This window comes from Numenius arquata, chromosome 1 (assembly GCF_964106895.1).
Source record: "Numenius arquata chromosome 1, bNumArq3.hap1.1, whole genome shotgun sequence".
Classification (NCBI taxonomy): domain Eukaryota; kingdom Metazoa; phylum Chordata; class Aves; order Charadriiformes; family Scolopacidae; genus Numenius; species Numenius arquata.
The window spans coordinates 41,737,196-41,753,727 of NC_133576.1; the positions used below are offsets into that span (position 1 = coordinate 41,737,196).

At 38.3% G+C, this 16,532-nt stretch overlaps 1 protein-coding gene across 1 annotated transcript in view; it reads left to right on the plus strand.

Moving 5' to 3' along the window:
- Positions 1-16,357, plus strand: part of TTC3 (tetratricopeptide repeat domain 3) — a 65,165-nt gene extending 48,808 nt beyond the window's left edge. Inside the window, exons 33-46 of the mRNA XM_074153664.1 lie at positions 142-991; positions 2,937-3,002; positions 3,681-3,830; positions 5,091-5,230; positions 6,904-6,972; positions 7,680-7,776; positions 8,799-8,899; positions 9,527-9,620; positions 10,204-10,302; positions 12,138-12,559; positions 13,734-13,854; positions 13,976-14,203; positions 14,468-14,557; positions 15,080-16,357. Of these exons, the coding sequence (XP_074009765.1) occupies positions 142-991; positions 2,937-3,002; positions 3,681-3,830; positions 5,091-5,230; positions 6,904-6,972; positions 7,680-7,776; positions 8,799-8,899; positions 9,527-9,620; positions 10,204-10,302; positions 12,138-12,559; positions 13,734-13,854; positions 13,976-14,203; positions 14,468-14,557; positions 15,080-15,190 (2,638 nt within the window). The 3' untranslated portion in view covers positions 15,191-16,357. The remainder of the gene's footprint in view (positions 1-141; positions 992-2,936; positions 3,003-3,680; positions 3,831-5,090; positions 5,231-6,903; positions 6,973-7,679; positions 7,777-8,798; positions 8,900-9,526; positions 9,621-10,203; positions 10,303-12,137; positions 12,560-13,733; positions 13,855-13,975; positions 14,204-14,467; positions 14,558-15,079) is intronic.
- Positions 16,358-16,532: the final 175 nt, after the last annotated feature.

A 16,532-nucleotide genomic window follows, 5' to 3' on the forward strand; every position in this document is an offset into this window, starting at 1 on the left:
TTCTTCAGCAGTTATAGAGGTTCTTTGCTTTAAGTATTATTGTGAAAATATAATGTGTGGAATACGACTTTAGAATTACATAAAAAAAACTTTGATTAATAATGACAACTTCATTTTGTTGTTGGGTGTTTTTTTTTTAAGATATTTCTCTCAAATCTTGGAAGAACATGGCCCTATGGAAATTAATAATAGATTACTAGTTGGGGAATATGAACATTTCCCTGAAGAAGCTCGAAAGATTGTAGAAGATGAAGGTGGCCTGAAATCTTTTCTTCTGAAATCCCTTCGTTTCATTATGGTGGATAATCTTATTGGTTTAAGAAAGCATGCAGTTCTTTTTAAAGACAATAAAACCAGAAATGACACTGGAGATAATGAAGAAGAAAATGATATAGTTTGTGATGTGCAAGAAAATTCTTCCCTGAGCAAGCTACAGTTAAATCCAGCTGCTGAGGAATTCAAACCACTGTCTTACCCTAAGCAACCCCATATATCAACTTCCACTGACTTAACAGTGGCACGTTATGAGACTCCACAATATTTGCCCCAGTTTTTTCCATGGTTGTTTCCAGACATTTTACTAAAGTGCTTCGATGCTCAAAATCCTCATATATTTTTGCCTCAGACTTCCTGGGGTTATCAATATGGAAGAATATTGCCAGTGCCTTCTCAAATGCCTCTCATGTCAACTGTTGCTGAGCAACCTAGTTGTATTTATGCTGATCACGTAGCTCATCAGGATAATGACGAATCAGCTATTTCAGACAGAAAATATGTCTTTGGCAGTTTCATACCAACTGAAATAGAAACGTATGAAGACCCTCAGTGCCAGCTGGAGAACTCGGATAACACATTTTGTCAAGACAATTCTGCTGTTGCAAATAGTACAAATGAAGCGGAATGTGGTATACAGGTTATTAAGATGGAAAAAGAAAGCAGAGGTATACCTCTAATGAAAAACAATCCTCATACAAGGATGATAGCTGTTCAGGTAAGAAATGGAACAGTTATTTGACAGCTTTTAGGTGATAAAGGACAGTGTTGAGCACTGGAAAGTGCAGCTCATTTTTGAATGATTTCTTTATGACTTCCCAAAGGGTCAAAGGTTGTATAGAGTTTCAAGAGCAAATATTCAAGTAACAGTTCCAGCCGCCCAAATGTAAGGGGTCTTAAAAGTAGTATTTAGCATTCTCTGTACATACCTCCTCAAAAAAGGCCAGGAGTTGGAAGATCCCGAAGTATTTATCAGACTGGGAACTTCCTTAGAACTTGCAGTTTAAGTTGCTGACCCTTTCTACAACTATTCCTGTTTTTCATTTGTAATTCTTTAAAGAGAGGGTCACTGAATTCTGTTCTGCGATTTTCACGGATCTTTTGACCCAGGATCAAAGGAGGGAGCTGGTGCACATCAGTTTAAGCTTTGCTTTAGATGTTAAGGAGAGTCCTTCCATGTCATCACTTTTGGTTTTGTAATTAGTTCAGTGATTTGTTTTAACTTTAACAATATTTGAGGATTTAGATAGTTTGTGCATTCTGACAATTGCTGGCTGATGCTTCCCTCGTGGTCTTACAGTGGCAGCCCAGCTCTCGGATGAGGTCAGGGCCAAACTCCTTCATGTTTTCCTTTTCCCTCCAGAACTAAAAAAAAAAGCCTGGAAGTTTTGTCCCACAGGCAGAGAAAGCATTGCTGAGCACTCTGAAAAGGGCAGAGCATGCGGCTGAACAGAAGAGGGGCTGGAGCATTTACTCTTTAATGGTACCCCAGAGTTAGATCAGCATAGACCACTCATGAAAACACACTTCAAGTAACAGAGTGAGACAGTGGTCGCATCCACATTTGTTACAGAAAAAATTTTGGATTAAGATGCCGGGTTTTCAGAGTTACGGGTATAGTAGTTTCAGACATCCGTTTATAAGAGATTATCCAACATGCTAGAGGGACTGCTGGGGAGGAGCTCCTCGTCTTCATTTGGTTCTTGTCATTAAGGGAGGAATAGGTCTTTCTAGCTGTGAAATAAATAGTCATCTTTTTATTATTGCTTTCTAAGTTAGGAAAATGTTAACGTGGGTTTTTTTTTTTTTCTTCAAACTTGTTTTGTGTACAAAACTTTCATTCACTTTAAATCTTTTCTGAGCAGTTGCTGACAGTTAGTTTCCAATCAGTCTTGGCAGATGAATTTCATCACGCAGCTGACTGGGCTTTTAAAATGGGATTTCTGTTCGGTTCTTGAACACGTGCATCAAAAAGATAACAGAAGAGGCAACAGTTTTCAGTAGAGTAAATTCTGGTTAGCAGAGATCAAAAGAGCACTAGGCAACAGATGCGTTTCTCTTTGCAGAAGTGTGGTAGAACAAAGCATTTAATGTTACCTGACTGATTTTTAATAGCCTATTAGAAAGGCAACATCATAAACTGGATCTTTAATATGTTGCATGATTAGATTTTAAACCTTAGTTCTTTCAGTAAGTCCTTGACAGGTGGTATTAGAGGAAAACAAGCAGAGACTCTGAAGGTCCTTGAGTCTAGTCCCTTCTAAGTAGAGGCACTTGCCCAGTAGATCTTGAGTTTAGGAGGAGCCACAAAACACAGCTTGTCAGCGAGCTGTCAGACACTGGTTTTGCATGTCTTAAGTTTTCAGACATTTAGAACACAGCTGTGTTGAAAGACAATGAGAACTGTTCTGAATATAAATGCTGCATGGTCAATTAAACTAGGGAAAGGTCACAACAAAAAAAAGTGCTTCCATTATAGATTGAAGTCCATTTCAGAAATGCTTGCATATCTTTTTATATTGTAGGTAGTACTTTACTTTATAAAGTAGTTTGGATTTGTACAATTGTAGGTTAGGTACAAAAGCTCCAAACAGAGCTGACCTACTGTTTGCATATATAAACTGGAAAGCTTTTTACTCAACTAATGGTTCTTTGTATTCCAGGTAAATCATGAAGTAGCTGATAGGGAAACTAATACCTTGCCTTTTCATCCATTTGAAATGCAACAAGTAAGTTATCTGCATATTTGCTTATATTTCTCATGAAGAAGGTAAAAGGCATGCCCCAAAATTTGTAGTGAAAAGATAAAGGTGCTCTGAAAATGACATGTCTTAACAGATATTTTTTATTTTGGTTTGGGGGGGGTATGTGGCTTTTGGTTTGGGTTTCTGTTGTTTTGTTGTTGTTTTTTGGGGTTCCCTTCTCCTCTTCATGTTGGGCTGCATTCTCTGATGTTCTTGGAAACTTCACTTACACCCACAAAATGATGTTTTGGAGCTTTGTTCTGTAGCTATTCATATGTTAGAGTATGTTTTAGGGAAATTTAGTATTTCCTCTCCAAAAATCTTGAGGTTTGATTTAAATGCTCCATTTGAGCATATGGATAGCTCAGACTGAGGTTAATGATAGTCTTGTGTCTGTACAAGGACATAAAAGCGAGAAAATGTGGCCTTTGAACTCACCATATTCCATTCATGGTCAGGCATGAATGTTCATTTCCTGAGCTGGATTGAAACCGTTACAAAACTTTCTCTTGAGCAACCCTTCCCAAACCAATAAACCTCCACCTCAAACACACTGAAGACTTTGAATCTCAACTAAGAGCAACTGTTCCTTTTAGACACCATGAATGTTTGCTGCTCTGTGGTAATAGATATTAGATTGTTTTTTATAACATTTAATTTCAGGGAGATATTCTGCGTATGGAAAAAGAGCATCAGGTGTTAAAAGAACAACTTAAAGAAGCACAGGAAAAATATGAACAGTTACAAAGCCGAAACTCAGAGGAGATTGGTGCTTTAAAAGAGCTTCTAAACAAAAGTATCGAAGAGACAGAGGTAATATTTTTATCCACGCAACAGTGGGACAGACTGCCGTGGCTCACAAGATTGGTTGTAATTGATCAACAGTATTTTTGAAACTGGACTGATAGTCCTCATTGCTGTGAAATCTGACTTGGCAAACCTCACAATCTGTGTGTCATCTCCCTTCGAACACATTTAAACACACAGGATATTGGTTGCTTCCATCTAGTGGATAGGCAGTGGTTTTGTTTCAATCCGAAAACAAAAAAAGCACTACAGTGCTGACTTTTTCCTTCTTGATTTGTTGGGTTTGCTACTAGGCTTTATTCCCTTGAAAATGTCTGGGAGCAAGAGGATTAGTCCCCAAAAATCACTATCAGCCTACTATCACTTTGACTGGATTAATTTTATAGTTAATGCTGTATATGCTGCAGGCTACTTATTTGTCTACATGACATTTTTCCATTTAAAAAAAAAATAAAAATTCAGGTGAAACCAAAGCCATCTCTCCCCATGCCCTCTTTTTAATCTTTATTAAAATGGGGCCTGTCATTCAATCTCAGTTTAATATATTTTTTTCCTTTCAATGATGTGTTGGAGCAAACTCATGTACTGCAGCTTGGGAGTTCCTGAGTTCTAGCTTTACCATTGGCTGCGAGTAGCCTGGCAAATTTGCACATAAGGGATGATGGAGTCTCACATCTGTTTTTTCTGTATGAATACTTCGTAAAAATGTGAGCTCAAAAAGTTTTGAGCTGTAAGTGTGGCTGTATGCAGGGTGGATGAACTTTTCCAGGGGCATTGTAGGTACTTTTTTAAAAACCTTTTTTAGATTTCCCAATGATGCATTGACGCTACCTCATTTGTGTTTTTTTTTTAAGCAGTTACGGCAGCCATAAGACTCACTGTTGTCTTGCTCTGTTATGAATTGTCACTTCCCATGTGGTTAGTAGTGATACAGCATTATCAGTACTGACTTTCAGCTTGATTTCAGTAGGTATTTGTATGTGACACTGTGGAACGGGGCTGCTGCTTTTAGTTGTCTGCAAAACAGGGTTGCAGGTATTCTGAAGCCATGTAAATGAGGTGAGCAGATCATTGCGGGAAAGCACTTATGAGTATGTAGCTCACGCTAAACACCTGAACTAACTGTAAATTAAGAACTAGTAAAACTCTGTTACTGTAATTTTCAGTGTCTTAGCTTTTGATCATAGGTGTCAGCAATCTAATCTAACTTGCATTTGAATAAAATAGTATTTTCAGAAATAACCTTTTCTTATTTTCTGCATTTAGGTATCAAAGAATGAACTGGACTGGCTTCATCAAGACTTAGAAATAAAAGTGAAAAAGTGGCAACAGGAGAAAAAAGAAAATCAAGAGAACTTAAAAGCACTAAGGAACACAGCGAAAAAGCATACAGATGCCAATGATAGGTACTAATTTTATATACAGATTTACATTACTTTCCCTTTGCTTGATTTTTTTTTTTTTTTAAAGCAACAGTAATACAGTTGTATCTGATAGATTATGATAAGTTTCAGTACCTATTGATTCCAAGATCCATGCAGAGTGAAAAAGCCAACTTGTTGCCCTGATCATGTCATTCTGCAATGAGTTAAATGCAATTCTTGGATTAGGGCTGCTGTTAATAAGATCCACATGGAACATTATTTAGCCTTATTAACAAATACTACTCCTTCACTATTTAAGATCTTCCCATGTTTTCCAGAATCCTTTAGTTCCGCACTGCTTTTTCACTTTTCTCCTTCATGACTTACCATTGCTTCTGCGGCGTGCTCCCTCTACTGCATTATGATGAGCTTTACATTTTCATTTGGATGGACTAGATGATCTTAAAAGGTCCCTTCCAACCTAGGTGATTCTGTGATTCTGTGATTTCCATTTTCCTTCTTCCTTCTTTTATTGTACAATCAACCCAACCGAACTCTGGTCTGCATCTATTTTTCTTACACACTTTTTGCCTGTTCTGCCACATAGCCTGTCTGAGGGTCGTCCAAGGATGCACATTTCCCTCTTTTCCAGTCCTGTCCCTCATTTCTCAGATTTGAGCAAAACTGTAAGAACCACATAACCGCATGTATCAATGGTGGGTTTTTTTTACTCATCCTTCATGCTAAAACAGAATTCTGCAGGGCCTCCCTTGGAACTTAAATCAATAATATCAATGTATGAACCCCATCATGACCCTGTGTGCAGCAAACCCAGCTGCTCCCCTGGCAATGAGCTCTCCTGCCTATGGAGGAGCAAGAATCACCTTCAGTCACCTTCTACCTCAACAAGCATCCATGAGATCACGTCACTGACGTACCGAAAAATAAATCACGTGTCATTTGATGAAGTAGTATCAGTAGCTTTTCCTGAAATGTTGTAAGCACTGTAGAAATCTCGAAGTAACCTTAATCATTGGCTGTGTAACAAACTAGGTGTTATATCAACTAATAGGCTGAAATATATATTTGTCTGCTTTTGTATTTTGATTTTTTTGCAACTTACAGGTGAACATTTAAAACAGGCTGATGAAACTGACTGACTTAGCAATAACTTTTCTAATCAGATTTGATGATTCCTACTGTATTTTTAATGTTCTTTCTCAGTTTACAGACCTGAGAAGACTTCTGTCCTTGAATGCTGTTGTATTATCTTTAGTCCAAGTAGTTTGGGCCAAATGTATCTTGGAAAATCATTGGCCTGCTTTTATAGTAGTTACTGCTTCATTAGGAATATATTAAATGCACTTATAGTATTAAACAGCATATAAAACATACAGATTTTACACTCTTTTTCACAGAAAGAGTGGTCGGGCATTGGAATAGGCTGCCCAGGGAGGTGGTTGAGTCACCATCCCTGGATGTGTTTAAGAGCCGTTTAGATGTGGTGTTGGGGTATATGGTATAGGGGAGAACTTTGCAGAATAGGGTAGATGGTTGGACTCGATGATCCCAAGGGTCTCTTCCAACCTAGACGATTCTATGATTCTGTGATTGTCACTGCTGCATAATTGGGTCTATGGTTATAGAGGAACATATCACCTATTTGCTTGTGAACATATATCAGAACAAGCTTAATAAATGTTTGATTACTGTAGGTATCTGAAGACCATTGATGAGAAGGAAAAGCAGTATAATGAATATTTAAATACGTACCTCGAGACCAGGTAAAACTTGTACCTTCCAGCAACATTTACATTTTTCTACTGCCTTGTCATTACTGGAGTTGTCAGCTTCTCTCTGGGTGAAGGTTTAGAAAAAATAAGCACTTTAACCTTTATCTCTTATTCTCAGTTTACTTTTACCTATCACAAGTAAATACTCCTTTATTTTAGATATTTAGAATACTAAAAGTCTGGGTTTTCAAAACACCCTCATACATTTCCCTTGATTATATGATACTGTGTTCTAGGACACGTTAGAAGTTGGGTGTGGTACAGACACACTGAACTGTTGGGTGTAGCTTTGGATCTTCACACACTTATAGCCCCAAATGTATATAAGATTATCTAAACATTTTCTGAAAGTTACTCACTTGCATGTAGTATAAAGTCAAGGTTTCACTTGTAAATATGTTCTTTACACCTGTGATCAGGCTCAGAACAGTAACACCAGCTTGACTGCTGCAGTCAAACTCCTATAAGCTTTTTAGGTTGCCCGGTGAAACGTGGTTAAGAAATCCCAGGGTTGTGCCCGTGGAGCCAGCAGTGTGGCTACACCGGTGTGATACTACACCTCAAGTCACAAGCTGTACAAAGCAAATGGAGATGAGTGGTTCCAAAGAAGAGAAAAGTAATAGCTGTAGAAAACCTCTAAAATGCCATAAATTTTAAATACTACTTACTAGAGTATTTACCTTCTTTTTATTTCACAGTAATAAACTTGCTAATGAAAAAGTAAAATTGGAAGAGCTTATAAAAAAGAGTGAAGATGACTGCCAAGAGTGTGTGAGAAGAGCTGTTAAAGCAGAGGTACAAACAAAAAAACCTTAAAACACTTTTGCTAGAGCTTGGATCATTTGTGCTGATAGTAGGAGGGGAGGGTAACTGGGGAAGTCTTACCTAACAATGTACTGTTTCAATAGCATCTAAAATTTTTCATACATGTATATCAGAAGTGTTAATCAAATATTGACAAGTGCTGTTCATGGTGTTATCATACAGAACTTTGCAGATCATCAAGGCCCGTTATTGTTATTGACCAATATTAAAAGTGCACCAAATTAGGGGCATATAGTATTGCCCCAAACAAAATTCAACTAGTAATTCAGTTTCATACTTATCCTTGTTATCCATTAGTAAGAATTAACCATAGGAACATAAAAAAATTCCTTGTTAAAAGTCATGGTTAGTGAATATATAGCTACTTTGTTATCAGGTAGAATCAGAACGCAACAACCAACTTAAGTGTTTCACCGAAAGGAGGAAAGTACTGATAAATACCAAGATTTTTTTTCTAAAACAGTATGTTTTATACTGGAAATGCTTTGAAAATCATGAAACTCACCCTCCTTAAGAAGAGCTTGAAAGCTGTCTTACCTACAATAGGATTTTATAAAGAGATTAGACTGTTGGTCCACGTTAGTCTTCAACCATGCAGTATTTAAAGAACTGCCTTAATCACTTTAAGTAAGTGTGTGTGTGTGTATGTGTGTATATATATATATGTATGTGTATATATATATATCTTTTATATATATATGGTTTTTATATATATATATATATATATAAGTTGCAAGTGGAACACTAATGGAAGCTTTCTACTGTCAGTTGAAGTGAATGTAGCCTTTTTAATCCTCCCGAAGGCCTGCCAGGGCTGTTAGTTCCACTTGAAATTCCTCACCGTAGGAACTCAGTGTGTGTGTGTTATACTCTGTATCATCAAACTATTGTTTCAGATACTTATTAAAATCTATTTTGAGGTTTTATTTTTTTGTGCTACTGCAGTACTTCTACTGCACTTTCTGGTTTGTTACACAATTGTTTTGTTACAGATATTGGTACTCAAAAACTGGAAGGAGACTGAAGTATGCAAGCTAAATGGCATAGCTGCCAATGCAGAAGCAAATCTCAAGATACTGAAGTCATTAAGCAGGTATGGAGAGTTTACACCAGAAATTTCACCACTACTTGTTGCTAAATGCAATTAATTAATGATCATTTAACTAGACAAGTCAGTTTTGCTCACAAAGGGATGCTGGCCTGCAAGGTGCGTAGAAACATAATAGTTAAGTAGAAAATGAATTTCTTCTTAAATTATCAAGTCGTGTGATACTTAAGCAGGAGCTTATATTCTTCTTTATCCAGAGAAGATCAGGCTAGTGGGAACATTTCAGTTATTCCTGCACACTATCACTGGGAAAGGGCTGCAATGTAAATAGAAAAGAGTGCAAATAAAACTGCTGGGCATACAACAACATTGTTTTCTTCCTTAGAAGGAACTAATTTAACCTTTAGTGTTTTACCTTTTTAAAAACTTGTGCCATGTTCCAATTCCCTGTCTTTATGTTGCTGTAAAATACTAATATACCTTTGAGGAGTCTGCTTCTAAGGTTGGATAGGATCTAAGTACCAGTAATTTAACTGATTTTAATTTAAAACTGCTTGAAGTCTTTAACCGTGATTTAGTTGGTAGGGGAAGGAACTGCTGTACTAAAACCATTGGTGTTAAACAAAAATAATGGGAGTGTTGGAGTTTAACTGAAAATCTTGAATACTTCAGCAGCTCAGCTTCAGCAGCACCTAAGTTGAAGTCACATATTGATTCTTGGGAAATATTTATTTCAAATGTAAAGAAACAACTGGAAAAAGTAGAGGTAAGCCTTAATTTCTCTTAACAAGCTTTAAGTTGAATTTTGGGAATTAAACCAGAATAAATACCTTAAATAATTTTACATTCCCTTTTAAAACACCAGTAGCTCATCCTCCAAATACTGAACGGCATTTTTTTAATAACAAAGATACAGGTTTAAGTCCAGATTACTTAAGTATGGTTAAGCTACTATTAATATCTTCGATTTTATAAGGGCAAAGATCTGTCTTTTATACACTCGCTTCAAAATTGGATCCCACATGAACAAGTCTGGTCTCTTGGTTCTTTTGTATTCTTTGAACTTTAGAAATCCATGCAACTTCTTCAAAAACAACAGGAAACTGTCTGAAAAGTTAAGATGTAAAATGTCAAGGCTGAATTTTAAGAACTAGAAAGGGTTTTCCAAACCCCCTTCAAGCATCAATGCAAGACATGTTACTATAGCAAACGGCAGCCTTACGTCACCATTTGAAAGGCCTGGTATCTTTGGTGTTCTGCAAAAAAAGCAGTTGTGTTAATGCCATTTTAAATGAGGAGCGAGCTGTAGTTAATGCTGATGTAGAGGATAATTTGTTTTCTTTCCGCAGGCTGAGTATGAAGAAAAGATTCAAAGGGTGAAAAACGGTGTGCGGAACTGCCTCACTAAAACGGAAACTGTGGATCTTCCTTCTCCTCCCAGCGTTATAGTATGTATCTTATATCTGATAGCAGTTTGTTAAGAAGCTCCTTAGGTTTGCATTGGTATGGCTATCCGTTATAGGACATGTACATAAAGAACTTGAATATATAGCCTTGAAGATAAAATAATCTGGCTCTCCATAAGCCCAGGTGATGTTCAAAAGGAAAAGGTGACTGCAGATTAGCATGATGAAGTCCAGCAAGAAGCACATTCTCAAGTCCTTTGAGAGGCTTAAGCTGTTTAACTTTAAAATGCTTCATATTGTATCTGAATTGGGACTAATATTTTTGTATATTGTGACTTAACCTATAGCGCCAAAATCCATAGGGACAAGGCCCCGTTACACCAAACATGTGTAACTGATTACAAATACCAAAATCAACTTCCAGTCGTATCTGTTATGAACTAGATGGAGCATAGCCATTTATGGAAATCAATCTTTAATGACTACCTCCCAGATAAATGCTATTTAAAACCATTTTCTCAGGGGCCAACAGTTCCACAGATGCTTTGCTCAAATCACATCAGTTTACTTCCCAACCTGTGACTGTTCCTGGTGCAGTCACCTCTCAAAATAGGGGAGGTAATTGACCCAATAAGTGAAACGCATTCATAGTGCACAAGCAAATGAAATCCCTGAATTCAGTGAAGATGCCACATGATTTTTTTAATATATATTCTCTGCAGAAAGTAAATTTTTTTTTTTCTTTTGCTTGTTTTTGGTATAATTTAGATTCAAGGCTCTGTTCTAATGCTATATATTTATGATTGTTACTGGAGTTTTTCTGGACTTATACAAGTAATAGTTACACTTAGGCTCTCCTGCATACCTTTTCTTCCCCACTTATTTCTAGGTGTCATCTTTCTACGTACTGGCACAAAACTCTTAAGAATACGTAGATAACTTCCTTACAATCAATTTGCAGGTTGGGAAAGAGTGACTTTTGAGCCTCTTGTTCTGCATTTGTTATCTATTCTTTGCTGCAGTAATACAGGAGTAACATTTTAGAAGCGAGATCTGTAATTCTTTCAGCTTTGAGAGGACTTTAATAGGCAAATAGTGAGCCCAAATGAAAAAGACTTGATGAAAGCCCTTTTTCTCCCTGTTTAATTCCATTAATTAATTGAACACGTTTACAGAGAAGGTAAAACACCATTTCAAAATGGTGTTAAACTAAAGAACACACAGGACAAGAACCAGCAGGTTTGACTATGAAGAAATGCAGAATTTTAGGTCTGTGTGTTAGAAAGCAACCTTCCTAGAGCAGTCAAATACTGAAACAAATAACAGTCACGGGGTCAAACAACTAAACTGATTTTAAGGAGTTCTTTCCATTTATGGAAAAGAGTCGTTAGTGCAAAAAGAAGTCTGATGACTATAGCTGCTGACATGTGTTTCTGTTTAAAAAAAAAATTTACACTGGATTATATATAGATTATATAATCCATTACATGCAGTGAATTCTGTATTTTCAAACCGATGGCACTTATTTGAAGCAGTTGTGTTTCTACCACCAACTTCAAGCTGTACTTTTGTACAACTTACAGCTGTCCGACAGCCGTGCAGTCTTCAGCAAAGCAAGAATAAGTTAGAGGAACAGTTTGCGTATGTGCTCTACTACTTAATCCTCTTTCAAACAGGTTGTCTATATGTGGTACATATTGAAGAGCACCTTTTGTGTGATATTTTTACCTACGTAAAGCAAATTTAAGATAAATGGATATGACCTTCCAGCTCCTTAGGATGACCAGATGTGTCAGAGTTCATGCCGCAAACGTTTGCGAGTTCTGCTCAAAGTATTTTAATCACCTTTTTTCCTGTGAAATCTCTTTATTTCCTAGGCAAAACAAGGCAGACCTCCCGTCAGTGACCCAGCCATTGTGATGTATTCCTCTGCACCTGCACATCCTAATTTACTGCCTGCATTTTCAAGTTCTGAAGATCCAGGTCCAGCAAACACTTTGCTTAATACACAGGCGGGAGTGAAGCCAGCATATGCAAATTCTAAGTCTTGTTCTGCAAGTGGTGGGTCAGTGAAAACGTGCTCCAAACCTCTGGAAGGATCCTATTCTGATAAAGTTTCAGGAACTTGCCAATCGGGGATTTCTGGAAGCAATACTCAGAATGTCCAACCAAACCAGAACCAACGAGATGAGTCATCTATACAACAAAGGCCTTCTCGACTTCCAAACAACAAAATGCTCCCAAAACCATTTGAAAATATTATTGCGCATCTACAGAGTATATTCCCGAACTATAGCAGGTATGGTTTTTTCAATGTGTGTGATGGGATGCTGGATAACAGAAGTTCTGAGCGTCCAATGATAAAATGCAAAAAGAATTGATTTCCTAGTAGATGGCTTCTGTTTCATGAGAACAGTAATATTAGTTGTTCCCCTCCCATTCAGAGCCATTCCTTAAAAGAATAGACGGATGGCGTTAGCTAATGTGTTTTGTTTTTTTTCCAATTAGAACCACCAGCAAATAGAAACAGTGGAATCATAGAATTGTCTAGGTTGGAAGGGACCTTTAAGACCATCCAGTCCAACCATCAACCTAACTCTGGTTAGTGATGGTGATGGTGAAAACCATCACTAAACTATGTCTCTAAGCACCATGTCAACCAATCTTTTGAACACCTCCAGGGATGGTGCCTCAACCGCTTCCCTGGGCAGCCCATTCCAATGCTTGATAACCGTTTCAGCGTGAATATTCTTCCTAATATCCAACCTGAACCTCCCCTGGCACAACTTGAGGCCGTTTCCTCTTCTCCTATTGCCTGTGACTTGGGAGAAGAGACCAACGCCTGCCTCCCTACAACCTCCTTTCAGGTAGTTGTAGACAGCGATAAGGTCTCTCCTCAGCCTTCTTCAGACTAAACAACCCCAGCTCCCTCAGCCTCTCCTCATAAGACTTGTGCTCCAGACCCCTCACCAGCTTTGTTGCCCTTCTCTGCACCCACTTCAGCACCTCAATGTCTTTTTTGTGGTGAGGGGCCCAAAACTGGACACAGTACTGGAGCTGGGGCCTCACCAGTGCCGAGTACAGGGGGACACCTCTTGAGTCCTACTCACCACACTGTTCCTGATACAGGCCAAGATACTGTTGGCCGCCTTGGCCCACACTTGGGCACACTGGTGGCTCATGTTCAGCCGACAGTCGACCAACACCCCCAGGTCCTTTTCTGCCAGGCAGCTCTCCAGCCACTCTGCCCCAGCAGTAGTACTGTATTGTTTGGGTTGGTTTATGATTAAGGTAGCTAGATCCTAGTTTATTCAGAGGTACTGGAAGCAGGTACTTGCCACAGTGCATTTGACGTGTCCGTGTCTTTTAGAGGCTCTGCTGCTGTGAATCAGACAGAAGTTACAGTGTTCTCTAATGCTGGTAACGGCCATAGTATTGCCACTCAGTAATCATGTCTTTTTTTCCCCCTTCAGTTCAGACTTTATTCGCTTCATAAAAGATGTACAAAGAAGAAATGGGAATACATTGTCAGGTTTGAGCTTAGATGAAATTCTAAGCAGAGTGACAGAACTCATTCTGGACCGGCCAAATCAGGTACTGTGCTGTATGTAGCTGCTGCCTTTTCAACAGTGCAGCACAGTCCAGAAAAGAGTGCAAACTTTCTTCTACTCTCAAGGTCTGAAATACGAACTTGCTCAAAATTCTTTTCCAATAGGCACCAACCTCAACAGGGAGACCTGTGACGTCAGTATCCTCTGCTTCACCAGTGCAGACTGGAGCTCGGAGTCAGGAAGTACCTGCAGGAGAAAATGTGCCCAGCCCACCCAGGGCGAGATCGGCACAGAAAAACCCCTCGAGTAAAAATCCGTCTCAGCCAAATCTCCAGCCCTGGGGAAATGTTGGAGCAACACCTAAATCTAAATGGAAAAAACTAGACTATACAGTAAGTTCTCCGCTCTTTCAATTAATGTGAAGTCATTGTCATGTACGTCTTACAAGAAATGAAATAATCAAAGTATTGCTGAAAAAAATGGACTTGTTCATTTTGTGTACAAATATTTGTTTAAAATGTGTATATATATAGAGAGAATATATATATAATATAAAAAAAATACAATATATACTTGGTTAAAATTAGTAACCTTATTACTAGAATTTGCCTATTAATTGTTGCTTGCTTTCAAGTAACTTAACACTTTACGTGTAGGCCTCCGGTGATGATCCTTGCACAATATGTCATGATGAGCTAAGCAGAGACTCCTGTGAACTAGAGTGTGGGCATCGTTTTCACAGAGAAGTAAGGATTTTACAAACTCTGTTCAGTTACGCCCTTGTTCCACTTTCTAAAAGCCACCTTCCTCCCCCTTACTACCCTTCAGTGCTTAAAGAACAGTGCACAGTTCTTTTACGTCCGTTGTACACAAAGACTTGCTGTATATGTACTCTTACGGTGTCAGAAAGTTTCTAGTTTTAGATTTTTAACTAAAATGATAATTCACTATAAACCCTACATTTGCCACCTGATAGCACGTATTGCATGTAGTAAGAAAGTCGGAATTATGTTAGAATAACTTGATGCTTCTCTCTGTGACCTTTTTCCATTCACTTTTTTGTTTACTGCTGATTTGTTATTGCAGAATACCTGCAAATGTAAATTGATAAGCACAGCGTCAGCACTGGAGAACAGTTTTCTAACTGCAAGTTTTATTATCATAGAACGTGTTGGAAAAAATGCTAATAGTGACAATTATTAACATACTGAAACTGAATTCTTTGTACCAGACTTTGTTTCCTCAGCACCATCTTTCTATTCTTGCAGTGCATTAGAACGTGGCTTAAACAACATTCCAGTACCTGTCCTATCTGCCGCGTCCATGCTCTTCTCCCTGAAGACTTCCCTGAACTTCCTGCACGGAACAAATACATCTAAACTTTGTTTTATTGGAACACGTTTTAGTAAGATGCAAAGTGGCTGCAGAATAACCACCGTGATAAGGAACAGAAACACGATGCTTAGGAAGAGACAGAACCCTGTTTTTATAGAAAATGGTAGTAGGACTCAGACTGATTCAGTATTTAACACTTCTGTTAAGCTGCAAGACGCTGCCCCTGCCAGGGCACCTGCAGGATCAAGTTAGCGTTCTCCCAGATGCAGCAATTGTCCTGGCTGCTGCCTAAATGTGCAAAGCCCATATAGTTCAGAGGCCAGCAGCACACAAACCCAGTAGGGTTATTTTGGCCAAGGGGTATTTAGTCTACTCTTATCTAATTTTCTCAAAGGATGGTGCATAATTTCTGTAAAGTAGGGGGTTTCCTTCAGAGCTTACACCACACTGAAAAGAAATTGTCATGTCAAACAAGTAGGTGACCCGAATGACAGACACAGAATTTGGAACAGCCAAGACATTGCCTTCCTCTGGCATAAACAATTACAATTTAACTGCAGGATTCAAATCAGCCTTGTTGTGATCATTCTGAATGCAGTTCATATAATTGTAGCTCCTTTCTCTGCACAAATCCATAGCTAATAATTCAAATGGTTTAAAGAATCACTTTTAGTAATATTTTGAAGTATTAATGCAATTCTTTCTCTTTGTGTATCGAGTTGGAATACTGTGGCTCAATTCTTTAATCTTGAAATACGGCTTGAATTTCCCTCATCCTTGAAGAGCTGGTTTGTTTCTATCGGCATTACAGGACTTTTATTTTTGATGAAGCGACGCTGCATCTGTATTCTGTGCTTGGATGTTCATCAACAGCATGAGGTACGGAATACAAACAGCTGAAAGAAGAATTACCCTACTGCTTGAGAAGTCTGGGCTTGCCGGAGTACCTCCATCGCTGTAAAATTCGTCTCAGATAGGCCGGACGCCAGGACTAGAGCATGTACAGCTTAACCACTCTGAAACTCCAGCGTGACACTTGTTTGGATACAAGCAGTATTAAATTGATTATACGAGATTAAGTTAGATAATTCCAGGGATCGTTTTTTCCCCCGAATGAGTATGTATCCTCCAAATGAAGTTTTAAACTATTTTGTGATTAATCAGTATATTAATTGGTACTTGGATCAAAATTAAAATTACTCCTGCAGCTGATTTGGGTTTTTTGTGTAATATTTTTGCTAAGTCCAAGTTATCGGTGAGTAATTTACTGTACGCTAGAGAGCTAAGGCACCTTGTGACTGAAGAAAGAGGCAGCATTACAGCACTTGTTCTTGGGGTGGGACGGACAGACAGACAGACAGACACACACACACACACACACACACA